The sequence below is a fragment of the Cyprinodon variegatus genome, unplaced genomic scaffold, assembly GCF_000732505.1.
Source record: "Cyprinodon variegatus isolate N-32 unplaced genomic scaffold, C_variegatus-1.0 Scaffold316, whole genome shotgun sequence".
Classification (NCBI taxonomy): domain Eukaryota; kingdom Metazoa; phylum Chordata; class Actinopteri; order Cyprinodontiformes; family Cyprinodontidae; genus Cyprinodon; species Cyprinodon variegatus.
The window spans coordinates 494,632-511,518 of NW_015150769.1; the positions used below are offsets into that span (position 1 = coordinate 494,632).

Consider the following 16,887-nt stretch of genomic DNA (forward strand, 5'->3'; position numbering starts at 1 on the left):
GTTAGAGTGGCTCAGGTTATCCTGAACTATCTCTATAGTTATGCTGCTATAGGCTTAGACTTCTAGAGGTTATAGGGACCCATTTTTCATCATTCTGCTTCATTCTATCTCTATTCTCCCACTCTGCAGGATCTGTTCAACCTCTAACCTTATGCTCTCTCTGCTTTTTCTCATAGTAGCTTCATCTAGTCTGTTCCTGTTTGGCTCTGACACCCTCCTGGAGAGACATATCAGTTGTGCTGCTGCCATCAACACCTTTGTTTATAGATGTTGGAGATCAGACTTTTTTTCAGAGTAGTCCAGAGTAGTCTCTGACTGTGATGGGCTGGATGTGCTTTCTTTATCCTCTGACATAGGAGCTGGGCTGGAGCTAATCTGCCTGGCTGTGTGGTTCCTGGACAGGGCCGTCTGTGGAGCTGGTTGACAGTTGCCTTTTGTATCTCTGCCTCTTTTTCTATGTCTGCTTCTGTCTCCTTGAACCCCAGTTGGCTACGGCAAATGGCCGCTAACACTGAGCCTGGTTCTGCGGGAGGTTTCTTCCTGTTAAAAGGGAGTTTTTCCTCTCCACAGTCGCTACAAGCATGATTAGTGTGAGGGATTGCCTTGAGTCAATGAGTTGATGCAATCCACAGGTTTTCCTTAGATAGAAAACTTTGAATCAATTTGACTGTATGATCGGGTGAATTGTAAAGTGCCTGAGATGACATGTGTTGTGAACTGGTGCTTTATGAATAAATTGAGGTCAATTGAATTAATTACTGTTATCATCATTATCATTATTTTCCTTGAATATTAATGTGGGTTTTGCTTCCTTTGTCAAGATTACGTTAGAAAATAAATAAGTTTTGAAGTACACAAAGCGGTATTTGGCTTCGAACAACGTGACAAAATGTTCAAGAAAACAAAAAAGCGTTTTTTTCCCACCCAAGTTAGTTTCCCAAGTGTTCCAAGACCCAGGAAATGCCCATGAGGGCAGCCATTCAACATTTTATGATTTTACTTAAAAAGAAAAAAAGTAGGTTGATATGTGTTGGATTTCGAAGAAACAGCTGCTCCATCTTCTATTTTCTCCAACTTTCTAATCCCCGGTCGGAACCCCTACCCCAGTTCAAATTGTTGCTAACACCTGCTGACCACTAGGGGGCAGATCGGTGGATATAATGATATAAAATCTGTTTTGGTTCGCTCGGCCCACTTATGTCACCTTATTGGTGGTATTTTTATTGCCTAGGTGTCAGACAATGGATTACTTTGAGCGGACTTTTTGTTTTCATAAGTGTCTGCCAGATAATCATCTTAGGACATAACACTTGACTGGGCTGTCGTGCTTTGATGAGGCCATCACTGGGACTTTCCGGATACGTCAGACCGAGCTTCCGACTTGTTAACGCTAGTTGCTGCCGAAACGTTCATGTCGTTAGTGGTGGTTAACGTTACGTTGAAACTCCGAGGTAAACGCGGACAGGAGACCATGAACACCTCCAGAACCCGCCAGCAGCCCCAGGAGGTCTGAACAGAGAGGCGTGGTGGTCAGAGAGCGACAGGGCGGGATGTCAACAACTCGGCCTCTGCTCGGAATGAGACGAGTCACCGAGCTAGCGTACCCTGAGCAGCCGGGCACCAGGCTCTCCGCTTCGGCCGGCAGGCAGCAGACAGAGGCCCTCACAGTGGACGAGTTTACGGTCCTTGAGGACAAAGAAGACGAGTTGAAGAGCGCCAGGCCCCGAGTGGAGCAGGTTTTTAAAGTGACGTTCACAATTATCGGTCTGTTGGACCATACAGGACAGCCGCACGGCAGCAAAACAACCCGGCAGATATGGCTTCAGCTCCGGGGGGACAGAGACGACGTGTCCAAGGCGAAGGTGGGTATAACTAAACCTTCTGTTAACAAAAACAAAACAGCACGTAAGGATGTTCAGACAAGTAACATATTAATTGGGGTATGAGGCCATTTTTATTAGAAATAAAGAAACATAAAGTCCAGATTGACTCCTCCATGAACAGGTGTGCCAGTGACACCAACTTTACTGACCAACAGCTTTTCTCTCTCCTGTTGCGTTTAAAACCTTAACCTTGGTTTTTAGTTTCTCCCTCAATTTTCTGCCTAGAAGTCTTTTAACTCATTTATTGCCATATTGAACTACTATGACACAATCAATCCATGTGTTTCTTTGTAACATATGAATGTTTGTTCCTCTCATTAAATAGGATTTACATGTCATTCATTTAAATAATGGTTAAATCTATATTTTTTTAGCAGATAAAACTGTTAAAAGGAATAAATCCCCTCCTCTATAAGGGAAGTAGCAAAGAAAAACTAAAACAACTCTGTATATCAGTGGCCTCCACATGAAAGGGCAGAAACTGGGTCCTTCCAGGCCAAACTCTCATTTTGAAAGTGCAAACATGACACATAAAGCTAAAGAAATCACCTGAAAACCTTGAATTTATTGTAATCTGATTAAAACTACAGATTTGATTTAACTCAAACCCAATTAGTACTGGTTTAGATAACCTCCCAGATCATATTAATTGGTATTAAGAGATGTTTTAACACATTTGTGTCAAAACAAACATCCGTTGAGTGTTGCTAGCTTTACATTTGATCGATTTCAATGCTGAGGTGATCCATGATCCTCATTTTACATCAAGAAATAGAATATTTAAAAAAAAAAGTGTTTTAAAATCAGTGTTAAAGTGTTAACTATGGACTGATGAGTGTTTTAGAGGCAGAATAAATGTCAGCTAATGGACCTTTAATATTAAGTTCAATCAGAAAAATAATTCAGTATTTGACTGTAGAGGTGTCTTTCTAAAACATGAAAAAAAACTTTCGAAAATGATCCTCACTGTTAAAATCTCAAAATAAGTTGTTTTTTTTTTTAAGGAAACTTGATCTTGCACTGGCAGGTAAAGCATCTTTATTCATATTCAGTTAAATGTGAGCGTTTAACCCTGGCTACATTTTTATCAGGAATGTTTGGCATTTAAGGTATCGTTTTTTCTGAAACTGCAAATTGCCTGGTAAACTACTAGCAGTGTTTATTGCAACACAGCCTGAAACTTTAACACACAAAGAAAACTGACATAAAAAAGGCTCAGAGCCACAGCATGAAACCTGGTTCCACTAAGGTCCCTAATTTAAGTCCTAATTTGGTGACAGTAATATTACTGTGAATATTATGAAGTTGTATTTTCCTCTATGTGGTTTTTCAAGCAATGTTTCTTTGGCAGGGATTTGTAAATCAACTAAAATTACTTTCAAAATAAAAACTTCTTGTTAAGATAGCTTAGTTTTTCCTAACTAAATTTTTGTAGCTTGTGTTTTCTTTAGCAATACTTATAGTTTCCTCTTAATCATTAATTTCTTCCAACTAAGATTGTTTTATAGAAGTAAACAAAGTGAAGTGAGACACTTAAACTCTGCTTAAGCAAATTGCTGCTGTTTCTAGCATAGAAAGCAGGGGTGGAAATGAAAGAAGTAGACCACTAGGTCAGTGTTTCTAAAGTGATAATGTGATACTGCAGTCCACACATATGGACAAAAACACTTTGTAAAAAAAGAAACTTACAAAAAAAAACATGAATCTGTTTTGTTTTGGTTTTTTATCTATTGTAGACAAGGTTGGAACATGTAATTATTAATAATTGATTCCAAAAACATAACTTCACAAACATTTTAGCCCTTGGGTAATCTACATTTTTCATTCCTTAACAGGTTGATGAGCTAAATATGAACTGTAATTACAATAAATACATTTCTAGTTTCAAGCTTGATCAATAAAAATTTGAATTATTTTTTACGCTAAAAGTTTGTTTAATGAATTAATCGTCAGTAGATTATTTAAAGATTTTTTGTTNCTTCTAAAAATTATGTATTTTGAGTTTCTGTAAACTTTTAGAGTTAGTGGGATGTTATTTAGTGGGCTTCAGTTTGCGTACAGACAAAAGCTCAACTTATGATGCAGCGAGTTATAGTGTTTTTAGTTAACCTGCATTTAATCCGACAAGTTATGGACAAGTATTATATTATAACCCCTGAGCCTCCTGAGGGAGACGGTATGTGTGATTTAAAAAGAAAAAAAGAAATCTTGTTTTATAACTCTTGCAATGAATTACAAGTTATTAGAAACTAAGAGTTTTACTGTGACGTTTTCCCTTATAAAACCTTTTTCTGTTTACCAACATCAACATATCCTGGGGTGCTCTTATTGAAGGTGGGGATAATGAGAGCTAATGCAAAGTTGGTATTATTGTTGAACAGTAGATTTTTTTTCCATCAATGCTTTTCTACACATTTAAAAGTATAGCTTCAGAAGAGCTTGATTAAAAACATCAAAACTTATATCAACTTGATAAATTTGATGTGGTCTTTGACTTGTTGAAAAGAGTAAATGTGAGTAAAATGAGATGGAAACACATTTGTTGAAGTTTTGACGCTTCAAATATTTATAGTGAGGAAAATAAGTATTTGAACATCCTGCTATTTTTCAAATTATCCCACTTATCATCAGAGGTGCATGTCCACTGTAAGAGACATAATCTAAAAAAAAAACGTATTTTTTTTTAAATCATTTAATTATTTCTTTGTATGATACAGCTGCAAATAAGTGTTTAAACAGCTGAGAAAATCTATGTTAATATTTAGTAGAATAGCCTTTGTTTGAAATTACAGAAGTCAAACATTTCCTGTAGTTTTTCACCAGGTTTGCACACTGCAGGAGGAATTTTGGCCCACTCCTCCACACAGATCTTCTCTAGATCAGTCAGGCTTCTGGGCTATTGCTGAGAACAACAGAGTTTCAGCTCCTTTCAAAGTTTTCTATTGGGTTTAGGTCTGGAGACTGGCTAGGCCACACCAGAAACTTGATATTCTTTTTTCAGAGCCACTCCTTGGTCATCCTGGCTGTGTGCTTCGGGTCATTGTCATGCTGGAAGACCCAACCTCGACCCATCTTCAATGCTCTGAGGGAATGAGGTTGTTACCCAAAATCTAGCAATACATGGCTGCGGTCATTCTCTCCTTAATACAGTGGAGTCCCCCTGTCCCATGTCCAAAAAAAACACCCCCAAAGCATGATGCTACCACCCCCATGCTTCACAGTAGTGATGGTGTTATTGGGATGGTACTCATCATTCTTCTTCCTCCAAACACAGTGGAATTATGACCAAAACGTTCTTTTTCGGTCTCATCTGAACACATGACTTTCTCCCATGACTCCTCTGGATCATCCAAATGGTCATTGGAAAACTAAAGACGGACCTTGACATGTGCTGGTCTAAGCAGGGGAACCTTCCATGCCATGCATGATTTAAAACCATGACGTCTTAGTGTATTACCAACAGTAACCTTGGAAACGGTGGTCCCAATAGGTGAGATCTTGCATGGAGCCCTAGTCTAAGGGAGATTGACAGTTATGTTTAGCTTCTTTCAGTTTTTAATGATTGCTCCAACAGTGGAGCATTTCTCACCAAGCTGCTTGGAAATTTCCCCGTAGCCCTTTCCAGTCAAATTTTTCACTAGTGTCTTTGGAAAGCTGTTTGGTCTTTGACATGTTAGTAGCTGGATTCTTACTGATTGGATGGGGTGAACAGGTGTTTTTATGCAGCTAATCACCTCAGACAGGTGTATCTAGATTAGGATAATTGGACTTGAACATTTTGAAGGAAGACTAACAGGTCTTTGAGGGTCAGAATTCTATCTGATAGACAGGTGTTTGAGTACTTATTTGCAGGTGTATCATACGAATAAATATTCTCTCACAGTGTACATGCACCTATGGTAACAATTTCAGTCCCCTCCATGATTTCTAAGTTTAAGAACATGCAAAATAGCAGGGTGTTCAAATACTTATTTTCCTCACTGTACCTCATATGACTGATTAACTGTTAGAAAACATTTATTTCTCCCTCAGAAAATAACCCAACTCACCTTAAGTAATGGAAACCACCTAAGATGATGCTTTTGAATCCTCAGCCAGTGCGCTGACCAGCATAAATGTATTCTCAGATTACTGTTTTCGCTGTATCTGAAAATAAAAGATTATCAGATTAATTCCAAAACAGTCAGATATGATGATGATTAACCAGGTTAACACACATGCTGATAAATTGCAGCGTAAAGTCATGTGTAATTGTGAGAGAACATGTGTTTAGCGTTTTTACTGACCTGCCTGCACATGATGGTGCTTGAATCGGCTGGTTTAGATTGACCAGCTTCACAGGGGAGCACTGGAAGGAAGCGTGTGTCACCTTTGCCGGTTCAACTTCGCACTACTGCACTTTGTGCATACAGTGTGTGGAGCTGATTGACAGATCTAATATTTATGGTGATCCCTGAGCCATCCCACACCGGCCAAATGGAAGAACTCATTCAGGAGATATATATAACAAAAATTATAATGTAATATACACTACACTTCATTACACATTACAGTTTAAGCTAGAAGCTAATTAAATAAAATATAACTATAAGTTCGCCATCTCATAAATTTGCTTTTATGAATGGAATGCAATCACAAACATTCATAAAACTAAATCGAGCAGCCTCACTGCCTGTATTTTATTTTATTTTTTTGTGGTTTCTTCCTGACATGTTTTAGACATTTGTTCGCTGATATTTAGTACGAGGCTCCCGCAGAGCTTTTTCAGTGAATGATTTCTGCACCTTATGTGCACTATGTAGCGCATAAGGTGCGCTACATAGCGCTACATAGCATTTTCTACTTGTTTAAAAGCAGAATTTTGAAATGCTTTTTTTGTTTTGTTTTTAACGCTCTAAACGGCTGATGTCTGAGCTGCTATATTCAAACACTCCCGTTCCCTCTGGTTAGCTGGCCAGTAGTCTCTGAGGGTGGCAAAAATGAAGCGTAAGATGAGAGGGGAGCGTGCTTTTTCTGTAACGGCTCCCAAACTGTTGAATGATCGTCCCTTGGGCATTCGGAGAGGCTTTTTCACTCCGATTTTAAATTATCTCTTTATTTTCCTTGGCCTTTGACACAATCTGAGACGTTGACTTTGTCTTACTGTGTTTTATTCTATTATTCTATGTCTTTTTGTTTGTTTTTTAAATTGATTAATTTGTACTTAGTATTGTGTGTAGCGCTTTGGTCCTGAGGGTGTTTAAAGTAATTTATGAATAAAGGTGGTTGGTCCATTACAGCTTTTTATTCAGAAATATTATGTACCGGTAGACTTTTTTTTTATACTTTCTAATCATCCTACATTTCGTTTGATCTGAGGTTGCTAGTTTGATAAGTGAATGGTAATTTTTAATCTGATGTTAATTTTTCTCTTGTACAACAGAATTTCCCCACTATTCTGTTCTATTGTTGTATAGATCTGAAGGACATTTTGTTGCTGTTGAAAAGCTGCATGGTTTGTTCAGTTATTTTGCAGATTTAACACAGTGGCAAAAACATTTTTTTTATGAGAGGAAGTTTTGGTGTGAACCAAGTGAAGTAATGTTCAATTTGTCTGTTTTTCCACAATGTTAAATGCTAAGTGAACGTTTCTGACCGTCAAGGCTGCAGTTTCAGACTGCATTTAAACCAGGGGATCTCCATCTAGGAAGTAGACTTTCTGTTTTTAAATTTTTTTTTATACGGCACTTATATGAACACACCCAATGAAATCATCTGATGAAAGAGGTCCAGAATTATTTGAAAGCTGTCCTCAACCCTACCAGACTTAGTATCTGATCCTTCTCAGATCTGGACTTGTGGGGCACTGCGGTAGCAGGACCTTCTGTTTATGAGTCATTTCAATCATTTAAGTGTCAACTCAGAGCAGATTTTAAAGTCATGTGAGCTTCGTCTGCATTCAGAGATGATGTTGGATTACTCAAGAAAAAATCATTTCAATCAACAGTTAACCAGTCAGTTTGTGTGTGTTTTTTTTTTTTTCTTCTACGTTATTTCCCACTAAAGAGCCTCTTTCTCATTTCTGCATCCTCTTTCATGAGTCTCGCTCGTGTGTTGCCAGCTGCTCTGAGCTCTACTAGTCAAGCAAGACTAAAAAATAACATTAACAACCTGTCGCATCAGGGGCACATAGTAGTTTTTAGCTCACTGCTAACAGTTTTCATTACCGCTTGAAAGTTAGAAAGTTAGGAGTTAATGTTTCTAGGTCTGAGAAGGTGAGAGGGAAAGAGAATAATTATATTTTTCAATATTCTACATTTCCTGACATTTTAAAACTATGAAACTGAAGTCCTTTTTAAGATCGGTGTCCTGGTTTACATGTATTGTCATGAATATGTTGCATCCTGATTCATCAAAGCTTTCAATATGATCACGATTATATTTAAAGTTTTTAGACTTTGGAAAAGGGTTATTTTTATATAAAATACAGACTGAGTTTAATCTGTTAGCCAAGTGTGTTTTAAACATTATTATTTTTAGAAATGGTGGCATTAATGGCATTAATGACTACTAATGCCACCATTTAGAAATGGTGGCATTAGTAGTCTGTACCAGGTCACGCTGGTTGGTTCCTTTCTCTTCGGAGAGATACAGTTTAGACTCTGGATATGTTCTCAGTCCTTCACAACACAAAAATCCATCCAAACACTGATACCTGAGGCCTTGAAGGTATTTTTGTAGAGTGGGAGGAAGCTAGAAAATGCAAACTCTAAGCAGAAAGAGCAAAGGCTGTGATTCAAATCCTGCAAGGCAAGTTATACCTTCGGTGTCAGAGTGCAGCAGCAGTAGTGATACCTGCATTTAAGGTTGTTTTTGTAAGCAGAAAAATCATTTAGTTTGGTTTAATTAGCCTTAGACCTATGTTTTGGGTTGGGTTTTTTAAGGCTCAGTGCACAATGAGTACCACCTTAGTCTATTGAGAAGCCCAAAGAGGCTGAATGCAAGGAACGCCTACCTAAGATGATCATCTCGGAGATCTGCATGCAAGACTTGGTGCTTAAGTGGCATTAAAACATTTAGTTTTTAAGATTGTAGTTATCATAAATGATGTTCTTCTTTTTAAATATTTTTTTATGTTAATTTCATACTTTCTTTTATTATGACTGGTCTTAATATTGCTTTATTTAGATCCATATCTGAAACTCTGCCTGCCTTCATTGACCACTGTACTCAATACAATTTCACAGAGACAGAACTCTGTAAGATTACACACAACAACCTGAACAGAGTTGTTGAACTGAGTCTAAGGTTTGGTTCACACCGCAGGCCTGCAGGCACAAATATTTTCAAGAGGGTTAAACATAAATACTGCTCTACCCATCATCATCTGCCATGGTTGTTGTTTTTCTTGCCGCTTCTTCATAGCAAGACCCAAAATAGTGGCCTCTGTTGGTTATTAATGGCATTCAGTTCAGATGACTGCGACCTGGCGGTTCAGACACAGGTTGCATTAAAAGATCAGATTCGTATCGGATTCAGGACCACATAGCCAAGTGGCCTGGGTCGGATTGGAAAAAATCAGATCTGTGTTGTTCAGACAGCCATGAAAAGATCATATACAGGTCGCATGTGGGCCAAAATATCGGATTTGCGTCACTTCAGACTGCATTGTGAATGTAGCCTAAGTGTATTAAAAATAGAAAACAAATTATTTCTTTATAGAAATCTAACTTTATATTATGAAATGTATACAGATTGTTTTTCTACCTTACAATGACTTTTTATTTTTTTATAAACCTGATGTTTGACTTTTTTCTTCAGCTTTCTATAAAAAAATATTTCATATTACTATCCTTTTTTCACTTTTAAGATTTCCAGCTGATAACTACATGTCCTTCTTTTTGGTTATTAAAATAAATCTGAGCTTTTCTGTCTGGGTTATTTTTTTAGTCACGTTATACATGCTGAGTGTTTGACTAATGCTAACTGGGCATGTCACATTATCAGTCAGAGAGCTGCTCACCCGTCCCACAGCTGATTCATTTTACAATCTGCCTCTGCCAGGTCTGTCCCTGAATCATTGTGAATCGTTTGGTTTCACCTTTACGTGTCAGTTTAAGAGCCAGGCGTTAATATCTGCATATGCACTCTAACCTCAGCTTTCTAGTTCTTCTATTCTCTCTATCTTTTTGGATCTATGTAATTTTATTTTTCTCTACTTCTCCATTTCTTCATTCTTTTTCTGTAGGAGTATGTCCGAGGGCTCTGCGACCCAGAGCTGCAGAAAGAGGAGCGCTATCCTACTGACATGCACTGCATCTTCGCTGGGGCCAGGGGCCTCTTTCTGGACAGGCTAATACGTGACACCAGCGCCGAGGTTCTGGTGCCAGAGCCGGGTCGTCTGTGGCTGGTGGGCCGAGCTGAGCCTGTTGTGATGGCTCAGAGTAGAGTCCAGCAGTTTGTGGCACTCTTCCAAGTAAGGCTGGTGTCTTGATGGTTACTAAAGATTAAATCAAAGTTTACTTGTCACATACATAGTCACACATGATTTAACCTGCAGTAATACATTAAGTATAGGTTTAGACTTAGTTGTTAGGTTTAACCCATTGAGAATCTAAACAGCTTTAGTATAAAACATTTCTCATATTTTCTCCAATTTGGTTCTAGCCCTTTATAGCGCACTCATTGAAATAAATCAAGTTTTAATTATTATTTTGATGGTAAAAATCCAGGTTAATGTAATAACAAGTAATAGTCACTTTTCCTAATATGTAAAAAAACAAAACAAAAAACATAAGTTCTTCTATAAGAAATTCGCTAAAAAAGTCACAGTAAAAGAAACATTTTTTTGTAGAAATGTAACAGAACATTAATGCTGATAAAGGCACTTACATTTTTAACTTTTTGACTTAGTGTATTAACTTTGTAACGTTTTAACTTTTCAGTTATTCTTACTTAACTTTTTTCCTTTTTAACTTCTTTTCAATATAATTTACAGTAGGCAACATATCTTCCAAGGGATCATCTAATTGGTCAAATGGCAAAATAACATGTACAGCCATGTAGTATTATCTTTGCTAAATGCTGGATGTATATATTGTGCAGGTGTATGCATGTGATCAAAAACTTTAACATTAAACATTTAAAGCAGTGGTTTGAAATCTTCAAAGGCCAGTGTCCTACAACTTTTAGTTGCATCCCTTGCCCTACGCACCTGAATGATAGGGCTAATCAGCCTAACTAGCATGCAATCAAGCCCTGCTAATGAGCTCCTGTTGAAATGAGGTTTATTGAAACCGAGAAGCCTCCTCAAGTTGCAGGACACCGGCCCTGCTTTAAAGAAAGTTCAGCCCTACCTTTCCCCTGCCTACATTCCCCAGAATGCCATGCGTTTCTGGATCAGTGTTCAATGAAATTATTGGCTATCCAATCGTTTATCAAGATCTATATTGATATTGATTTATTGCTCAGTCCAAATTTTAAACCACTGTGGCTATGAACATTATCAGCAATTATCACATGTTTTATTGTCATTTCCTAAAGTAAAACTTAGCTTTTTCTGTCTGAACCTGGTTTTGTTTTATGTGCAGGAGAAAAAGAGTCTGCCAAGTGACAGAGAATCGGCAGTGAAGCGAGCGTTCAAGTCGTTTGTGGAAGAAAGAGATGATAAATACACTATGGAGCTCCTGCTGCTGCCCAGTGCCCTGAAGGAAGAGTTACTGGGACTGGTTCACAGCCCCACCAGCACAAACACATCTGCTTTGGTTTGTCTTTTCTACATAGTTTATGGAATTTAATCACAATACTGAGAAGATTCTCATACCTTTTAGATAGCTTCAAAAATGCATGTCTATACCTACAGGGGCATATGAATAAATAAGAAGATTGTTAAAAAATTTACATTATTTCCACAGTTCAGTTCAAAGTATAACCAGTTTATTGTACAGGGTTGTGTAAATTGCTTATAAGTTTTCAAATTGTAGCTCAAATTATTCATTTAGAGTTGATTAAAAAGTTAACTTATAAGTTTGGGTGTTTCTCATCTGTCACAGTTTTTTTTAGCAAATCTGGTGTATATTATCTCAATAAGTCTTTTGAAACTTAAAGGAAATTATTTTTTATTTTATTTTTTTTTACCCAGCATCATGATGATATCCATTTCCACACTCAGGTGAACCAGGTGCTGCTACCCACCATGGCAGAGGTGGATCAGGACCGCTCCCAGAGCAGCACTCCGGTGACGGAACTCTCCAACCGCATCCTGGACACCAGCTTCGATGAGAAAGGTGGTGCAGCGTCTTCAGTCTGTGGAGGCGGGAAAGCAGGGGGCCGGATAGGGGTGGGTCAAGAGGGGGTCCTGCTCAACGGCACTCGGCCCTCACACAAGCGGCGCTCGTCCGAGAGTGAGACTCGAGACACAAAGAGACAATACTCACTGGAGCGGAAGGAGGAGTCGCCTGAGAGAATGGCGAGGGAGCGTACCCGGGACAGGGAGGTTCGAGGGGCCGGCAGCAGCTGCAGGTCCAAAACCCCATCTGCTTCCTCAACGATCGCAACGCCCTCCTCCTCCTACTCAGGAAAGGCAAACACAGTGGCCGGTCCAATCACACAGGAGTCCTACGAGGGCATCCCAGACGATGGAGAGGCAGTCAGCCCGGAAACCAACCTCCGCTGCCTGGTCAATTTTTTCAGGTAAATTCTCATAATAATGCAATGCATTTTGACATTTTTAATGTATCAATTAAGCCTCATTTCCTCCATTATTTATTAAGACAAACTATTTTTAAAGGTATCTGACCCAGCTAATATTGAAGGAGTCTTTGAAAAACTTAAGCCCATTACTATTTGACATAAACTTCTAATTACATTGTGGGATCCCCTTTTCTTTTCAGAACCATGGGCTACCAGCAGGAAGTGGTGGAACGTGTTGTCAAGTCAACAGGACAGACTGAGGACACCTTTCTTATCCTGGAGAAAATAGTTGAAGAAACCAAACGTTGTGAGCAGGACTCAAAAGGAGGAGACAGAGAGAGACAAATGAACGCTGTGCATGCGTCTGACAATCTCTCCTCCTCCTCTTCTTCTTCTTCCTCCTCCTCCTCTGCGGTGTCCTCGTCCACAGTGTCCCGTTTTAGGGAAAAGGAGCGAGAGATCGGAGACACAGGGAGATCGAAGGAGAACATAAAGCCGAGCCAACGAGGAGGAAGTAGCAATGGTTTGGGACATAGGCGGAAGTGCAGTGGCAGTGAAACGAGCACACAGCAGGTACACCACACCTCACGTCTAACTGTATTATTTTTTGATCCCTGATGCATTTCCAAGCTTAGGAGAAGGTAGGATGACCAAAAACAAAAGATAGATTCTGTTTATTGTGAATAAAAAAATGTTTCTTTATGCATATGCAGAGTCAATAAAATAACAGTTAAAATCTTGATGCAAACCAAATATTTTGGAAATAAACTGTATGGACGTTATTAGGTTGGCGCTACAGAGGACTGTTTGAAAAAAGCAGTTGCCACAGAGACACTATCTGCTCTCAATCTGTCTCTGATGAGCACAATAATCCCCTTACTGTAGTGCGGAAACAAATTAGCATGCTATCAATTTCATGGTCTGTTTTCTTCACATATTAAAAAACACAACTTGATAAATACTGCTGTTTATATATATTTTTTCTCCTATCTCTATTCTGTCAGCGCTAAAACTATAAGTCCAGGTCATAGTCATTCCAAAAAAGTAAAAAAAAAAAAAAAAACAAGTTTGAAGACTTTTTCGCTTGCCATCCAGGAAGCTTTCTCTCAACCCCCATCGCTATAGAGGGGACCAAAACATCTCGGCTGGTCAGCCAGGCCAACAATGCGGTCTTGACCTCAAATATATTAATCTCACTCAGGATGATTTAAGATGGAGAGAAATAAAAAGTTGATCTACATTGGCTAACCACAAACCTCCTTCAGAGATCATTGATTATATCTGATTGTCTAAGAAACATTCGTCCTCCGCTCTGTATCATGTCATTTTCTTTAAATTCTGTAAAACTAACGTTAAACTCTTGTTTAAGGCCATCACGATCAAAAGAAGCTCCAGTGCTCAGGGTGGAGCAGGGAACTATGAGGTAATTACGATCGACGATGACGACGACGTCATTCCCACTAATGCCAAAACAGCAGACGGTAGAAAGTCTCGGATAATGACGATGCCACACCCTGAAACCACACAGTCTGGATCTCGAACGGACTACCTGGCTCGAGGAGGGGGCGGAGTCACCCAGCGGGATTACCTGTCGCGATGCGGGACTCAAACTTTGGGTGGATCTGTAAAAGTGGAGAACATGACACCGCTGCGCAGCACCCCTGCATGGGTGAGTAACGCCTCTGCCTCTCTTCTGTTTTTGTTTGATCCTGACTTGGTTTTTAAATTGAGAGGAAAACAACCTCTAAGCACTATTTTTCAACACAACCTGAATATCTGAGTCCATTTTAACCCAATAAACTTCAAGTAATCGTAACTAATCTGTCAAATATAGGCTCTTTGTCTCCTTATAAAGAGGAATCAGAGGTTTTGTTATCAAGAGGCTGGACCTGTTAATAACAGCAATATTCAGTTCTGGGATTTAGACTCAAACACTTTTCGTCATATATTCACAGTGAATCGGCCATTGATTAATCCTGCAGTTTTAATAAATTAATTCAAAGCTGTTTTAAATTAAAAAATGCAAAGCAAAATAAACAAATCTGCCTCATCCTATACAAATATCAAGCATAGTGGTAATTAAGGCTTTTGTTATACTTTGTGTCATTGATTTTACCATAACTCTTACTAAAGCACAATGTCAGCAGACGCCTGTTTTAAGATTGGGTCGTCGACGGGTCATTAATCCCAAAAACAGCAGCAGATCTACAACAGAATGGCTGCAAAAGAAAACAACGGAGGTGTTATAATGTCCTAGTCAAAATCCAGAACTCAACTTATCTTAGTTTGCTGGACAGAATAAAATATCTTTTTTTCTTAAAAATCTTAATTGATATTCAAACCGTGTAATCGGTGATTACACATTTGATCAGTCTGAGACAAAAACTTAATCCCTACCAAATAATTTGAATAATGTCCTTATTGATGCATCATCACCATTCTGTTTATTCTAATATTTTTTATATATAACATGAATATCTTTTTTTTTTTTTTTTTTTTTTTTCCAGTTGGCTGGTTATTATCTCATCTTTGGGCCTTGTTAGATGTGTTTGCTGCAGGCAGAAAATCTAAATAATGGGTTAAATAATGGTTATAAATTGGTATTTATTGAAGTTGTTTAAATATATGAGGAATTTATGATGTTAAACCTCTAAAGGACAAACTTCTAAATTAGCTTGATGGTCAAAATCGTAAACTAGGACCAAAGTCTCTGGAATCATACATTGGTTTCATGTATTAAAAACAAGGACCAGCAAAACTATTGCTATTTTTGTCTTTTTAAATCCCGTAGTTCGATTTTTCTGTTTTGTGGCGTAATTTTCTACACATGGACTCAGGTTCCACTTTACAAATCTCAAAATGAGCTTCTGTCTTTTGCACACAGGGAGCATTTGTACACGTTTGGTTCTGGATTACAGCATACATCAAAGCATTATGTCTCTGCTTTCTCTGACCTCCTCAGTCAGCTCAGCCCATCAACCGAGCAGCACCCTCTGCCTATCAGACCATCGCCCATACAGGATTTCAGGGGGGCATGGCCCGGACCCCTCCTGCAAACGAACCCCCGGCCCCTCCGGTTACTGGTCTGGCTCGGTTTCACCAGTCGCTGCGGACTCCTTTTACCTTGAACCTGCCCAACGAGCGGGGAAACCCAGACCTGAGGCACATCATCATAGACGGAAGCAACGTGGCGATGGCGTGAGTCTGCACACAGCATCAGCTGGAAGTACAAAAATCCAAACATATTATTTTTCAGTTTTTGGTCCATACTGGAATCAGTTGTGTTTTTATTCATGAAGTTCTGAGTATATTGGTTAATTTTGGACCAGTTAAATTCTTGGTTGCTTTCAGTCTTTTCACAAAGTTTAAACAAACTGCTTATATTGACTTATGTGCTGATTAGGAAGGAAAAAGGCCAACAGAAACACAGGTCCTTCAGGGCTGAAACAATTAATCAGATTAATCGTGATTAATTGATTATTGAAACAATCGTCAACTAATTTAGTAATCGATTAATCCTTAACTGAAGTATAAATCCTGTAAAGCATGCCTTTAGCTGACAGAGCAACCAACCCTTGAGCACCAAAACTGGGAAAATAAAAATGTAAACATTTTGCATTTAAGTTAGAAAAAATCTTTTTCTTCTGTCAATATCCCCTACCCAGAACTCCTCAAGGGGAAACATTTCAGTTTCACCTGTTTAATTTCATAAAAAGTCTTCTTTAAGGAACCTTTTGCCATCTGATTATTAAGCGATTAATAGGGATGGGGATAGAAACCCGGTTCTATCAAGGACCCGGTTCCACTCTTTTCAAAACCCGAAAATCAATAAGGTTTGGGCTTATCGATGCCACTATCGAGTCTGGTCGTTTCTTTTTTTTCTCCCGGAGATCCTGTAACATAATTGTGTGTCCCTCGAGTCGCGTCACAGCATTTAAATCTAATCAATCCAATCACTGCAGCATGTCCAGCAATGTTTTGGAATGAAGTTGTAAGCAAACAGATATTAAAAGTAAAACAAGAGAAGTCTGGCACTTAACTTCGCTCGTGACTCGAAGATGACTGAACGGACGAAAAGGTCTAAAGTTTGGCTTCATTTTACCAAGCTCAAAGATAAAGATAAGATAGCGAAATGCAAATGCTTATGTTGCAAAATCATCTCTTGTAAAGGGGGGAAACAACCTCAATGGCCAAGCACATTAGTATTGTGCACCAAATAAAGGCCAAATGCAGTACCTTCGACTGTCTCCGGGTTGAAAAGACTCCTCCTCCTCCTCCTGCCGCCGCACCACAGTCGGGCCCGTCTCCATCATCCGCTCAGAGTACCACTGGT

General features: G+C 38.8%; 1 protein-coding gene across 2 annotated transcripts in view; it reads left to right on the forward strand.

Moving 5' to 3' along the window:
- Positions 1–1,156: 1,156 nt before the first annotated feature.
- Positions 1,157–16,887, forward strand: part of LOC107090932 (NEDD4-binding protein 1-like) — a 31,312-nt gene continuing 15,581 nt past the window's right edge. Inside the window, exons 1-8 of one of the 2 annotated variants that reach the window (XM_015384586.1) lie at positions 1,157–1,862; positions 10,111–10,338; positions 11,453–11,626; positions 12,034–12,554; positions 12,755–13,127; positions 13,924–13,977; positions 14,083–14,223; positions 15,517–15,752. In XM_015384586.1, the coding sequence (XP_015240072.1) occupies positions 1,551–1,862; positions 10,111–10,338; positions 11,453–11,626; positions 12,034–12,554; positions 12,755–13,127; positions 13,924–13,977; positions 14,083–14,223; positions 15,517–15,752 (2,039 nt within the window). In that variant the 5' untranslated portion in view covers positions 1,157–1,550. Of the gene's footprint in view, positions 1,863–10,110; positions 10,339–11,452; positions 11,627–12,033; positions 12,555–12,754; positions 13,128–13,923; positions 14,224–15,516; positions 15,753–16,887 lie in introns of both variants that reach the window. The other variant, XM_015384585.1, reaches the window with a different exon arrangement.